Raw genomic sequence first — 12,395 nt, 5'->3', positions numbered from 1 at the left:
GAGCACAGAGTGCAGGTGGGGGCCTCAGGGTGTGGGCAGGGCAGGGAGAGAGCACAGAGTGCAGGTGGGGGCCTCTCAGGGTGTGGGGGCAGTGCAGGGAGAGCACAGAGAGCAGGTGGGGGCCTCTCAGGGTGTGGGGGGGGCAGTGCAGGGAGAGCACAGAGAGCAGGTGGGGGCCTCAGGGTGTGGGTGGGGGCGGTGCAGGAAGAGAGCACAGAGTGCAGGTGGGGGCCTCAGAGTGTGGGTGGGGGCAGTGCAGGGAGAGCACAGAGAGCAGGTGGGGGCCTCAGAGTGTGGGTGGGGGCAGTGCAGGGAGAGAGCACAGAGTGCAGGTGGGGGCCTGAGGGTGTGGGTGGGGGCAGTGCAGGGAGAGCACAGAGAGCAGATGGGGGCCTCAGGGTGTGGGTGAAGGCAGTGCTGGGAGAGCACAGAGAGCAGGTGGGGGCCTCTGAGGGTGTGGGGGAGGCAGTGCAGGGAGAGAGCACAGAGAGCAGGTGGGGACCTCAGGATGTGGGTGGGGGCAGTGCAGGGAGAGAGCACAGAGAGCAGGTGGGGGCCTTAGGGTGTGGGTGGGGGCAGTGCAGGGAGAGCACAGAGAGCAGCTGGGGGCCTCTCAGGGTGGGGGGCAGGGCAGGGAGAACACAGAGAGCAGGTGGGGCCTCAGGGTGTGGGTGGGGCAGTGCAGGGAGAGAATAGAGTGCAGGTGGGGGCCTCAGGGTGTGGGTGGGCGCAGTGCGGGGAGAGCACAGAGAGCAGGTTGGGGCCTCTCAGGGTGTGGGTGGGGGCAGTGCAGGGAGAGCAAAGAGAGCAGGTGGGGGCCTCAGTGTGTGGGTGGCGGCAGTGCAGGGAGAGCACAGAGAGCAGCTGGGGGCCTCTCAGGGTGGGGGGCAGTGCAGGGAGAGCACAGAGAGCAGGTGGGGACCTCTCAGGGTGTGGGTGGGGGCAGTGCAGGGAGAGCACAGAGTGCAGGTGGGGGCCTCAGGGTGTGGGTGGGGGCAGTGCAGGGAGAGCACAGAGAGCAGCTGGGGGCCTCTCAGGGTGTGGGTGGGGGCAGTGCAGGGAGAGCAAAGAGAGCAGGTGGGGGCCTCTCAGGGTGTGGGTGGGCAGTGCAGGGAGAGCACAGAGAGCAGGTGGGAGCCTCTCAGGGTGTGGGTGGGGGCAGTGCAGGGAGAGCACAGAGAGCAGGTGGGGCCTCTTAGGGTGTGGGTGGGGGCAGTGAAGGGGGAGCAGAGAGAGCAGGTGGGGTCCTCACGGTGTGGGTGGGGGCAGTGCAGGGAGAGAGCACAGAGAGCAGGTGGGGACCTCTCAAGGTGTGGGAGGGCAGTGCAGGGAGAGCACAGAGTGCAGGTGGGGGCCTCAGGGTGTGGGTGGGGGCAGTGCGGGGAGAGCACAGAGAACAGGTTGGGGGCATCTCAGGGTGTGGGTGGGGGCAGTGCAGGGAGAGCAAAGAGAGCAGGTGAGGGCCTCAGTGTGTGGGTGGGGGCAGTGGAGGGAGAGCACAGAGAGCAGGTGGGGGCCTCAGGGTGTGGGTGGGGGCTGTGCAGGGAGAGCACAGAGAGCAGGTGGGGACCTCTCAGGGTGTGGGTGGGGGCAGTGCAGGGAGAGCAGAGAGTGCAGGTGGGGGCCTCAGGGTATGGGTGGGGGCAGTGCAGGGAGAGCACAGAGAGCAGGTGGGGGCCTCAGAGTGTGGGTGGGGGCAGTGCAGGGAGAGAGCACAGAGTGCAGGTGGGGGCCTGAGGGTGTGGGTGGGGGCAGTGCAGGGAGAGCACAGAGTGCAGGTGGGGGCCTCAGGGTGTGGGTGGGGGCAGTGCAGGGAGAGCACAGAGAGCAGCTGGGGGCCTCTCAGGGTGTGGGTGGGGGCAGTGCAGGGAGAGCACTGAGGGCAGGTGGGGGCCTCTCAGGGTGTGGGTGGGGGCAGTGCAGGGAGAGCACAGAGAGCAGGTGGGGGCCTCAGGGTGTGGGTGGGGGCAGTGCAGGGAGAGAGCACAGAGTGCAGGTGGTGGCCTCTCAGAGTGTGGGTGGGGGCAGTGCAGGGAGAGCACAGAGAGCAGGTGGGGGCCTCAGAGTGTGGGTGGGGGCAGTGCAGGGAGAGAGCACAGAGTGCAGGTGGGGGCCTGAGGGTGTGGGTGGGGGCAGTGCAGGGAGAGCACAGAGAGCAGGTGGGGGCCTCTCAGAGTGTAGGGGGGCAGTGCAGGGAGAGCACAGAGTGCAGGTGGGGGCCTCTCAGGGTGTCGGTGGGCGGAGTGCAGGGATAGCACAGAGAGCAGGTGGGGGCGTCAGGGTGTGGGGGGGCAGCGCAGGGAGAGCACAGAGAGCAGGTGGGGCCTCTCAGGGTGTGGGGGGGAAGTGCAGGTAGAGCACAGAGAGCAGGTGGGGGCCTCTCAGTGTGTGGCGGGGCAGTGCAGGGAGAGAGCACAGTGCATGTGGGGGCCTCAGGGTGTGGGTGGGGGCAGTGCAGGGAGAGAGCACAGAGAGCAGGTGGGGCCTCCTAGGGTGTGGGTGGGGGCAGTGCAGGGAGAGCACATAGAGCAGGTGGGGGCCTCAGGGTGTGGGTGGGCGCAGTGCAGGGAGAGAGCACAGCGAGCAGGTGGGGACCTCTCAGGGTGTGGGGGGGCAGTGCAGGGAGAGCACAGTGTGCAGGTGGGGGCCTCTCAGGGTGTGGGTGGGGGCAGTCCAGGGAGAGCACAGAGAGCAGGTGGGGGGCTCTCAGGGTGTGGGTGTGGGCAGGGCAGGGAGAGCACAGAGAGCAGGTGGGGGCCTCTCAGGGTGTGGGTGGGGGCAAAGCAGGGAGAGCACAGAGAGCAGGTGGGGGCCTCTCAGGGTATGGGTGGGGGCAGTGCAGGGAGGGAGCACAGAGAGCAGGAGAGGGCCACAGGGTATGGGTGGGGGCAGTGCAGGGAGAGCCTAGAGAGCAGGTGGGGGTCTCTAAGGGTGTGGGGGGCAGTGCAGGGAGAGCACAGAGAGCAGATGGGGGCCTCAGGGTGTGGGTGGGGGCAGTGCAGGGAGAGCACAGAGAGCAGGTGGTGGCCTCAGGGTGTGGGCAGTGCTGGGAGAGCACAGAGAGCAGGTGGGGGCCTCTGAGGGTGTGGGGGCGCAGTGCAGGGAGAGAGCACAGAGAGCAGGTGGGGACCTCAGGATGTGGGTGGGGGCAGTGCAGGGAGAGAGCTCAGAGAGCAGGTGGGGGCCTCAGGGTGTGGGTGGGGGCAGTGCAGGGAGAGCACAGAGAGCAGGTGGGGGCCTCTCAGGGTGGGGGGGCAGTGCAGGGAGAGCACAGAGTGCAGGTGGGGGCCTCTCAGGGTGTGGGTGGGGGCAGTGCAGGGAGAGCAAAGAGAGCAGGTGGGGGCCTCAGTGTGTGGGTGGGGGCAGTGCAGGGAGAGCACAGAGAGCAGGTGGGGGTCTCTCAGGGTGTGGCGGGGCTGTGCAGGGAGAGCACAGAGAGCAGGTGGGGACCTCTCAGGGTGTGGGTGGGGGCAGTGCAGGGAGAGCACAGAGTGCAGGTGGGGGCCTCAGGGTGTGGGTGGGGGCAGTGCAGGGAGAGCACAGAGAGCAGCTGGGGGCCTCTCAGGGTGTGGGGGCAGTGCAGGGAGAGAACCGAGGGCAGGTGGGGGCCTCAGGGTGTGGGTGGGGACAGTGCAGGGAGAGCACAGAGTGCAGGTGGGAGCCTCTCAGGGTGTGGGTGGGGGCAGTGCAGGGAGAGCACAGAGAGCAGGTGGGGTCCTTACGGTGTGGGTGGGGGCAGTGCAGGGAGAGAGCACAGAGAGCAGGTGGGGGCCTCTTAGGGTGTGGGTGGGGGCAGTGCAGGGAGAGCAGAGAGAGCAGGTGGGGTCCTTACGGTGTGGGTGGGGGCAGTGCAGGGAGAGAGCACAGAGAGCAGGTGGGGCCTCTCAGGATGTGGGTGGGGGCAGTGCAGGGAGAGAGCACAGAGAGCAGGTGGGGCCTCTCAGGGTGGGGGCAGTGCAGGGAGAGAGCACAGAGAACAGGTGGGGACCTCTCAAGGTGTGGGGGGGGCAGTGCAGGGAGAGCACAGAGTGCAGGTGGGGGCCTCTCAGGGTGTGGGTGGGGGCAGTGCAGGGAGAGCACAGAGTGCAGGTGGGGGCCTCTCAGGGTGTGGGTGGGGGCAGTGCAGGGAGAGAGCACAACGTGCAGGTGGGGGCTTCAGGGTGTGGGTGGGGGCAGAGCAGGGAGAGCACAGAGAGCAGGTGGGGGCCTCTCAGGGTGTGGGTGGGGGCAGTGCAGGGAGAGCACAGAGAGCAGGTGGGGCCTCTTAGGGTGTGGGTGGGGGCAGTGCAGGGAGAGCACAAAGAGCAGCTGGGGGCCTCTCAGGGCGTGGGTGGGGACAGTGCAGGGAGAGCACAGAGTGCAGGTGGGGGCCTTTCAGGGTGTGGGTTGGGGGCAGTGCAGCGAGAGCACAGAGAGCAGGTGGGGCATCAGGGTGTGGGGGGGGACAGTGCAGGGAGAAAGCACATAGAGCAGGTGCGGGCCTCTCAGGGCGTGGGTGGGGGCAGTGCAGGGAGAGCACAGAGAGCAGGTGGGGGCCTCTCAGGGTGCGGGTGGGGGCAGTGCAGGGAGAGCACAGAGAGCAGGTGGGGCCTCTTAGGGTGTGGGTGGGGGCAGTGCAGGGAGAGTACAGAGTGCAGGTGGGGGCCTCAGGGTGTGGGTCGAGGCAGTGCAGGGATTGAGCACAGAGAGCAGGTGGGGGTCTCAGGGTGTGGGTGGGGGCAGTGCAGGGAGAGAGCACAGAGAGCAGGTGGGGGCCTCAGGTGTGGGTCGGGGCAGTGCAGGGAGAGCACAGAGAGCAGGTGAGGGTCTCAGGGTGTGGGCAGTGCAGGGAGAGAGCACAGAGAGCAGGTGGGGGCCTCTCAAGGTGTGGGGGGGGCAGTGCAGGGAGAGCACAGAGAGCAGGTGGGGGCCTCTCAAGGTGTGGGTGGTGGCAGTGCAGGGAGAGAGCACAGAGAGCAGGTGGGGACCTCTCAGGGTGTGGGGGGCATTGCAGGGAGAGCACAGAGTGCAGGTGGGGGCCCCTCAGGGTGTGGGTGGGGGCAGTGCAGGGAGAGCACAGAGAGCAGGTGGGGGCCTCTCAGAGTGTGGGTAGGGCAGTGCAGGGAGGGAGCACAGAGAGCAGGTGGGTCCTCAGGGTGTGGGTGGGGTCAGTGCAGGGAGAGAGCACAAAAAACAGGTGGGGGCCTCTCAAGGTGTGGGGGGGCAGTGCGGGAGAGCACAGAGAGCAGATGGGTCCTCTTAGGGTGTGGGTGTGGGCAGTGCAGGGAGAGCACAGAGAACAGGTGGGGTCCCCACGGTGTGGGTGGGGGCAGTGCAGGGAGAGAGCACAGAGAGCAGGTGGGGACCTCTCAGGGTGTGGGGGTAGTGCAGGGAGAGCACAGAGTGCTGGTGGGGGCCCCTCAGGGTGTGGGTGGGGGCAGTGCAGGGAGAGCACAGAGTGCAGGTGGGGGACTCTCAGGGTGTGGGTAGGGGCAGTGCAGGGAGAGAGCACAGAGTGCAGGTGGGGGCCTCAGGGTGTGGGTGGGGGCAGAGCAGGGAGAGCACAGAGTGCAGGTGGGGACCTCTCAGGGTCTGGGTGGGGGCAGTGCAGGGAGAGCACAGAGAGCAGGTGGGGCCTCTTAGGGTGTGGGTGGGGGCAGTGCAGGGAGAATACAGAGAGCAGGTGGTGGCCTCTCAGGGTATGGGGGGGCAGTGCAGGGAGAGAGCGCAGTGTGCATGTGGGGGCCTCAGGGTGTGGGTAGGGGCAGTACAGGGGGAGAGCACAGAGAGCAGGTGGGGCCTCTTAGGGTGTGAGTGGGGGCAGTGCAGGGAGAGCACAGACAGCAGGTGGGGGCCTCAGGGTGTGGGTGGGGGCAGGGCAGAAAGAGAGCACCGAGAGCAGGTGGGGACCTCTCAGGGTTTGGGGGGGCAGTGCAGGGAGAGCACAGAGTGCAGGTGGGGGCCTCTCACGGTCTGGGTGGGGGCAGTGCAGGGAGAGCACAGAGTGCAGGTGGGGGCCTCTCAGGGTGTGGGTGGGGGCAGTGCAGGGAGAGAGCACAGAGTGCAGGTGGGGGCCTCAGGGTGTGGGTGGGGGCAGTGCAGGGAGAGCACAGAGAGCAGCTGGGGGCCTCTCAGGGTGTGGGGGGGCAGTGCAGGGAGAGCACAGAGAGCAGGTGGGGGCTTCTCAGGGTGTGGGTGGGGGCAGTGCAGTGAGAGCACAGAGTGCAGGTGGGGGCTTCTCAGGGTGTGGGTGGGGGCAGTGCATGGAGAGCACAGCGAGCAGGTGGGGGCCTCAGGCTGTGGGTGAGGGCAGTGCAGGGAGAGCACAGAGAGCATGTGGGGGCCTCTAAGGGTGTGGGTGGGGTCAGTTCAGGGAGAGAGCACAGAGAGCAGGTGGGGGCCTCTCAGGGTGTGGGTGGGGGTAGTGCAGGGAGAGAGCACAGAGAGCAGGTGGGGGCCTCTCAGGGTGTGGGTGGGGGCAGTGCAGGGAGAGCACAGAGAGCAGGTGGGGGCCTCTCAGGGTGTGGGTGGGGGTAGTGCAGGGAGAGCACAGAGAGCAGGTGGGGGCCTCTCAGGGTGTGGGTGGGGGTAGTGCAGGGAGAGCACAGAGAGCAGGTGGGGGCCTCTCAGGGTGTGGGTGGGGGCAGTGCAGGGAGAGCACAGAGAGCAGTTGGGGGCCTCTCAGGGTGTGGGTGGGGGCAGTGCAGGGAGAGAGCACAGAGAGCAGGTGGCGGCCTCAGGGTGTGGGTGGGGGCAGTGCAGGGAGGGCAGAGAGAGCAGGTGGGGGCCTCTCAGGGTGGGGGTGGGGGCAGTGCAGGGAGAGAGCACAGAGAGCAGGTGGGGCCTCTTAAGGTGAGGGTGGGGGCAGTGCAGTGAGAGCACAGAGTGCAGGTGGGGGCTTCTCAGGGTGTGGGTGGGGGCAGTGCATGGAGAGCACAGCGAGCAGGTGGGGGCCTCAGGCTGTGGGTGAGGGCAGTGCAGGGAGAGCACAGAGAGCATGTGGGGGCCTCTAAGGGTGTGGGTGGGGTCAGTTCAGGGAGAGAGCACAGAGAGCAGGTGGGGGCCTCTCAGGGTGTGGGTGGGGGTAGTGCAGGGAGAGAGCACAGAGAGCAGGTGGGGGCCTCTCAGGGTGTGGGTGGGGGCAGTGCAGGGAGAGCACAGAGAGCAGGTGGGGGCCTCTCAGGGTGTGGGTGGGGGTAGTGCAGGGAGAGCACAGAGAGCAGGTGGGGGCCTCTCAGGGTGTGGGTGGGGGTAGTGCAGGGAGAGCACAGAGAGCAGGTGGGGGCCTCTCAGGGTGTGGGTGGGGGCAGTGCAGGGAGAGCACAGAGAGCAGTTGGGGGCCTCTCAGGGTGTGGGTGGGGGCAGTGCAGGGAGAGAGCACAGAGAGCAGGTGGCGGCCTCAGGGTGTGGGTGGGGGCAGTGCAGGGAGGGCAGAGAGAGCAGGTGGGGGCCTCTCAGGGTGGGGGTGGGGGCAGTGCAGGGAGAGAGCACAGAGAGCAGGTGGGGCCTCTTAAGGTGAGGGTGGGGGCAGTGCAGGGAGAGCACAGAGTGCATGTGGGTGCCTCTCAGGGTGTGGGTGGGGAAGTGCAGGGAGAGAGCACAGCGAGCAGGTGGGGGCATCAGGGTGTGGGTGGTGGCAATGCAGGGAGGGAAGGCAGTGAGTCGGTGGGTGCCTCTGGGTGTGGGTGGGGTCAGTGCATGCTTAAGAGGGGGCAGTGCTTTAAGCTAACAGGGGCTTCTAGGCACGGTGCTGCCTCATGAGAGATGATGTCCATTTAAATCACTTCAGGAAGAGCGGTGCAGGTTACATGGGGAAGGTAATGCAGAGGAGGGTAGGATACAGGGGGCATAACACTGTACAAAGGGGGGTCTCATTCTAGCCCCAGCCTCCTGCACCTGTAAATAGAGCTGGGCTGACCTCCAGGGGCGTAACTTCCATTGGTGCAGCAGGTGCAGTGGCACCGAGTCCCAAATGTCTGATGAGCCCACAAACCCTGATTATTGCTTTATTTTACGATTCAAGCAGCAGCCAGGGGCCCCATTTCATGCCTTACACTGGGGCCCATGCAGTGCTTAATTTGTGTTGGTTGTTCCCGGTGCTGAGCACCAGGACTTATTGTTGAGGACCGGGGCTTATTCTTCTGCCGCAAACATTTGCTGCGAGCAAAAGACACATATGGGACAGGCGGAGGAAGGCAAAAACGAAAAAGTGTCACGAAGGGAAAAAGCAGAAAGCTGCTAGAGTGAGGTGAAGGGGCAGGGAGTGGCTTTATAGGGATTAAAGAGGCCTGGGATGGGTTTAAGATCCTGCTGCCTCAGTATTCTGTGTTCACACATTTAATTGCAGCAGCCGCGTGTTTAAGAGGAGGGCTTTGGGCACCGGCAACTTTTTATTTACAAATTAAGCACTGGGCCCATGACACACTGGTCAGTCTGTTGCCCTCCATACAGTTCATGCTGCTGTCTCCAGTGTGAACTGCTGGAAAGAAACACTCAAACCTGTCAGTTTGTTCCCACAGGCATTTGTTTTTTCTAAAATGCATTTCAGCTTATTTTTGTAAAAACTTAAAAAAGGTGACCCGTGAAACTGTTTGGTTACTTTTGATGCTTTTTCTTGACGCAGGGCCTCTGAGAGAGGACGGTGGCCACAAGCGACCCATGGACGTACCACCGAACAACAGGGGGCCTGGAATGGATCACGACGAGAGAGATGCGGGGGGGAGACCAGGGAAGGGCCCAGAGCCACAGTTCATTCCCCCAAAGTTCTTCGGCGGTCCCCGGGGGGCTCCCCCGCAGAGGCCGGGAGGACCCAGCCCACAACATTAGATCATGGTGAGGAGACACAAAATAACACGGGTAAAGATAATTCATCTTGAGGGTGTGTATGTACCTGTGTGGGTGTGTATGTCTGAGTGTGAGTGTGTGTGTTCCTGTGTGGGTGTGTGTGTCTGTGTGTGAGTGCGTGTGTGCGTCTGTGTGTATGGGCATGTGTGTACCTGTATTTGTGTGTGTATGTGTGCACTTATGTGTATGTGTGTGTGGGTGTATTTGTGTACGCAGCTATGTGTGTGCTCGTGTCTGTACCTGTGTATGTGTGGGCCTTTGTGTGGGTGTATGTGTGAGTGTCCTTGTCAGCACACATGCACACACGTATGTGTGGCGTGTCTGTGTTTGTGGGTCCGCCTTGTATTTTCTTACACAATCCACTTACCATTTTTGCGACCTTGCCACGTCCAACAAGCATTGTTAGCTCGGATCAGTCCCTTTCTCAGAGAGGGCATTAACGCTACCAATGCTCTGTCAAAGGCTCAGCATCAGAATGTCCTGCTGCATGTGCCACCACCGGGGAGGGTGCAATGCAGAGAGCGCCCCCTAAAGGGCCTTCAGCAACACAAGTAGGGCAGTTACTGCACACAGAGATGGTCCAAGTGCCTTCCTTGAGATACATTAACTGTCAATAACAGCCCGAAGGAGAGGCCTCCTGCACCACAGCATTTGTCCTTCACAACCCCTTTAATTTGGCAAATCAAATGGCTCGTGACCAATAAAACAGTTTTTAGATGTATTACCAGGACGGCGCCTCCATCAGGTCGGAAGAGCATTGGTCCCCGCCAACAGCGGCAGCTGCAAAACCTTTTCAAGAAAACAATAATAAATGGTGTTTATTATCGTTTTCATGACAAGGCGCAGGGCGTTGGGGTGACGAGCACTTGAGGGGCGTGCATAGAGCACTTTGTTGCCAGGTTGGAGAGAGCAAGCCGAGGCTCGCAGTCTGCATTGGAGCGCCCAGCGAGGGCGCTCCAGCCAATCATAACGCTTCTTTGAGCAGTGTCATGGTTGGCTGCATGGCAGGCTTGCAGACTGGAGTGCGCCGTGAGCGGTGGTGCGGTGGCGGCGAGGTTCACGTACGTTTTTAAAAACGATATTACATTTTTTTATTGTTTTATTCGCCCGCTACTTTTCCTAGCCACCAGACTCAACTGACTGCTTCTGATGTCCTAGGGCCATTTTTATGCTACATAAAACCATACGTGTCTAAACTCCTGGGCTTAGCTTTTGTTATTTCTGACGGTTAAGCTCTATATGCAGCATAAATGTGCATAGACTTTGTTTCCATAAATCAGGCTTTTTTCGAGAGTTGAGAAGGTTCTGTGCACCTTTTTATGGTCGAGCGTGTAAGCGCTCTAGAGCCTGTTGTAATCTCTCTGAGGGGTTTTCACCACGCTGACTCTTGCTATTCATTCTCTGTTGTGCTTGTCTTAAATACTTCATTTTTATTGCTACATTTTGTGAAATGTCCCTCCTTTGTGTGCTGAGTTCCTTCCCCTGGCATATTAACTAAGTGAACATTCCTGAACATTTCTGTTGGCCATCACACTATGTCACGCTTTCTTATGTTACAGCGTGTGATGGCCCCTCCTCCGCTTTCCACAATCCTTCCTAGACATTTACTCAGGGAGCCATGCCGTGGTGGTGCTTTGAACCAGCTTGCTTCTGTCAACTGTTTAACCTTTCATTTTCAATTTATGTGGCAAGAAAAGTCAAGTTAAGAATTTACACCGCTAATAGGTCGAACTCGAGCAAATGTGAGACCCCTTGCATTGCAAATGCTTGTTTACAATGTGTCCTATAACCTGGAGTTAAGATCAGACAGTAATGATAATGTTATTTAAAAAATGTAATTGTTTTGTGGTGGAGAATTAAGACCATAATTTAGAGGTTCACAGACAAGGTACACCTTGAATCTACCCACCAAATCCTTCATCCTCCCCCCTCATTTAGATTTGGGCGGAGCTTAAATATTCCATTGATGGATCTCCTGTTGGCTCCATCAACATAATACTTCTTCGGATGGACAAAAAAAGTAGGGGCCGTTGCAGGAAGAACATTTCCACCCAATTTCAGAGGAATGGTTTGATTTTTCTCAGGCCGGAGAGCTATCTCCAGGCCATCTTAGCCTTGGTGGTGATGTTCTTCTATAAAGAGACGTTTTAAGGCAAATTGGGATCTGGCCAGGGCCTCAGCCTCTCAGGGTCCCCGTGGTAGAGCCTGCTCTGTCCTGGAAGAGTCCTGCCCTGATGACCTTGAATGATTATTGAGCGGATTGTTTGAAATTTTATTTATTTGTAATGTGGGTGATGTGTGACAGTCCATTACGGACATGTTGCATAGAAATGCTGTGTTTACGTTTCATGCTAAATTTATAAAACATTATTCTAGATTAAAACCTCACATATGAGAAATGGAGGGGAGGGGTGCCACAGAGATTATTTTCAGGAATATTAGTGAGCAGCTGCCTTGTTACAATGTTGAAAACACACCTCAATATCCCTGAATATTTGATGTAAGCACGTTTAGAAATGGGACCCGTGTGCCTGGACACTGCTAGTGACCTGGTCAAAGAGGGCATGAATACGCTGACACTGGATTATAAACTGAAAGCTACTGTGATCAGAGCCCCCAAAAATGTGTTTTGCCCCCAAGATCCTTAAGATGTCCCTGCTCCTTTGGTGAGAGGCCAGTAGTGACTATGAATCTGAATGACTTGGCCTTGGTTGTTTGATAGTTGTGTAGTCATCTAAGGTCAGGCTCGTAAGCCCGGGTTGGACCAGGCACTTCCCTTGTTGTTGGCGAGTGACAGAAGTTTGGAGAGATGAGGTGTGAATCTGAGTGACTTGGCCTTGGTTGTTAGATAGTTGTGAAGTCATCTAAGGTCAGGCTCGTAAGCCCGGGTTGGACCGGGTGCTTCCCTTGTTGTTGGCGAGTGACAGAAGTTTGGAGAGATGAGGTGTGAATCTGAGTGACTTGGCCTTGGTTGTTAGATAGTTGTGAAGTCATCTAAGGTCAGGCTCGTAAGCCCGGGTTGGACCAGGTACTTCCCTTGTTGTTGGCGAGTAACTGAACTTTTTAGAGATGAGGTTGAGTTTGAGGTAGACACTGGGCATCCAAGACTGAATGTGGTGGATGGACGGCCTGAGTCACTGAATGTTGCGAGCTGGGGAGACTTTCATGTAGAGTTCTGTGCTGTCTGTTTTTTCTTGAATTTTGAGGTGCCTTTTGTCTTTTTTTCATTCTATGTTCTCTTTTCCAGGTCCTAAGGTCTCTCCTTGACTGATCCCAACCTCCTTTTCTGAGTAGTGGAACAGTAGATTGTTTTGATGAAACTTACACTGTGATTAATAAACTGCGTCTGGATCTTGTATTAAAGATGTCACTTGTTCCTGAGTATTTCTTATGTTTTGTAACTTCTCATCATATAGAAGGGGAAGAGCGCTACCTTCAGAAAGGATGTGGTCGATGCAGCAGTTTGGTTTGGGCTGTAGCCCTCCCTCTCTGACTGCGTAAAGTTCATCTCCTCATGCATTGATCCATGTATGAAATAACATACCAAGTCAGCCTTTCCTCAACCGATTTGT

General features: G+C 59.7%; 1 protein-coding gene across 3 annotated transcripts in view; it reads left to right on the top strand.

Annotated features, from left to right (window-relative positions):
• The window catches only part of LOC138247121 (basic salivary proline-rich protein 4-like), a 41,817-nt gene extending 29,629 nt beyond the window's left edge, over positions 1-12,188 (top strand). For 2 of the 3 annotated variants that reach the window (XM_069201863.1, XM_069201865.1), the window contains exons 3-4: positions 8,603-8,835; positions 12,071-12,188. In XM_069201863.1, coding sequence (XP_069057964.1) covers positions 8,603-8,805 — 203 coding nt within the window. In that variant the 3' untranslated portion in view covers positions 8,806-8,835; positions 12,071-12,188. The remainder of the gene's footprint in view (positions 1-8,602; positions 8,836-12,070) is intronic. The other variant, XM_069201864.1, reaches the window with a different exon arrangement.
• Positions 12,189-12,395: the final 207 nt, after the last annotated feature.

This window comes from Pleurodeles waltl, chromosome 7 (genome assembly GCF_031143425.1).
Source record: "Pleurodeles waltl isolate 20211129_DDA chromosome 7, aPleWal1.hap1.20221129, whole genome shotgun sequence".
Classification (NCBI taxonomy): Eukaryota; Metazoa; Chordata; class Amphibia; order Caudata; family Salamandridae; genus Pleurodeles; species Pleurodeles waltl.
Note: the sequence above shows the minus strand (reverse complement) of the source record. Positions and strands in the feature narration are given on the sequence as shown.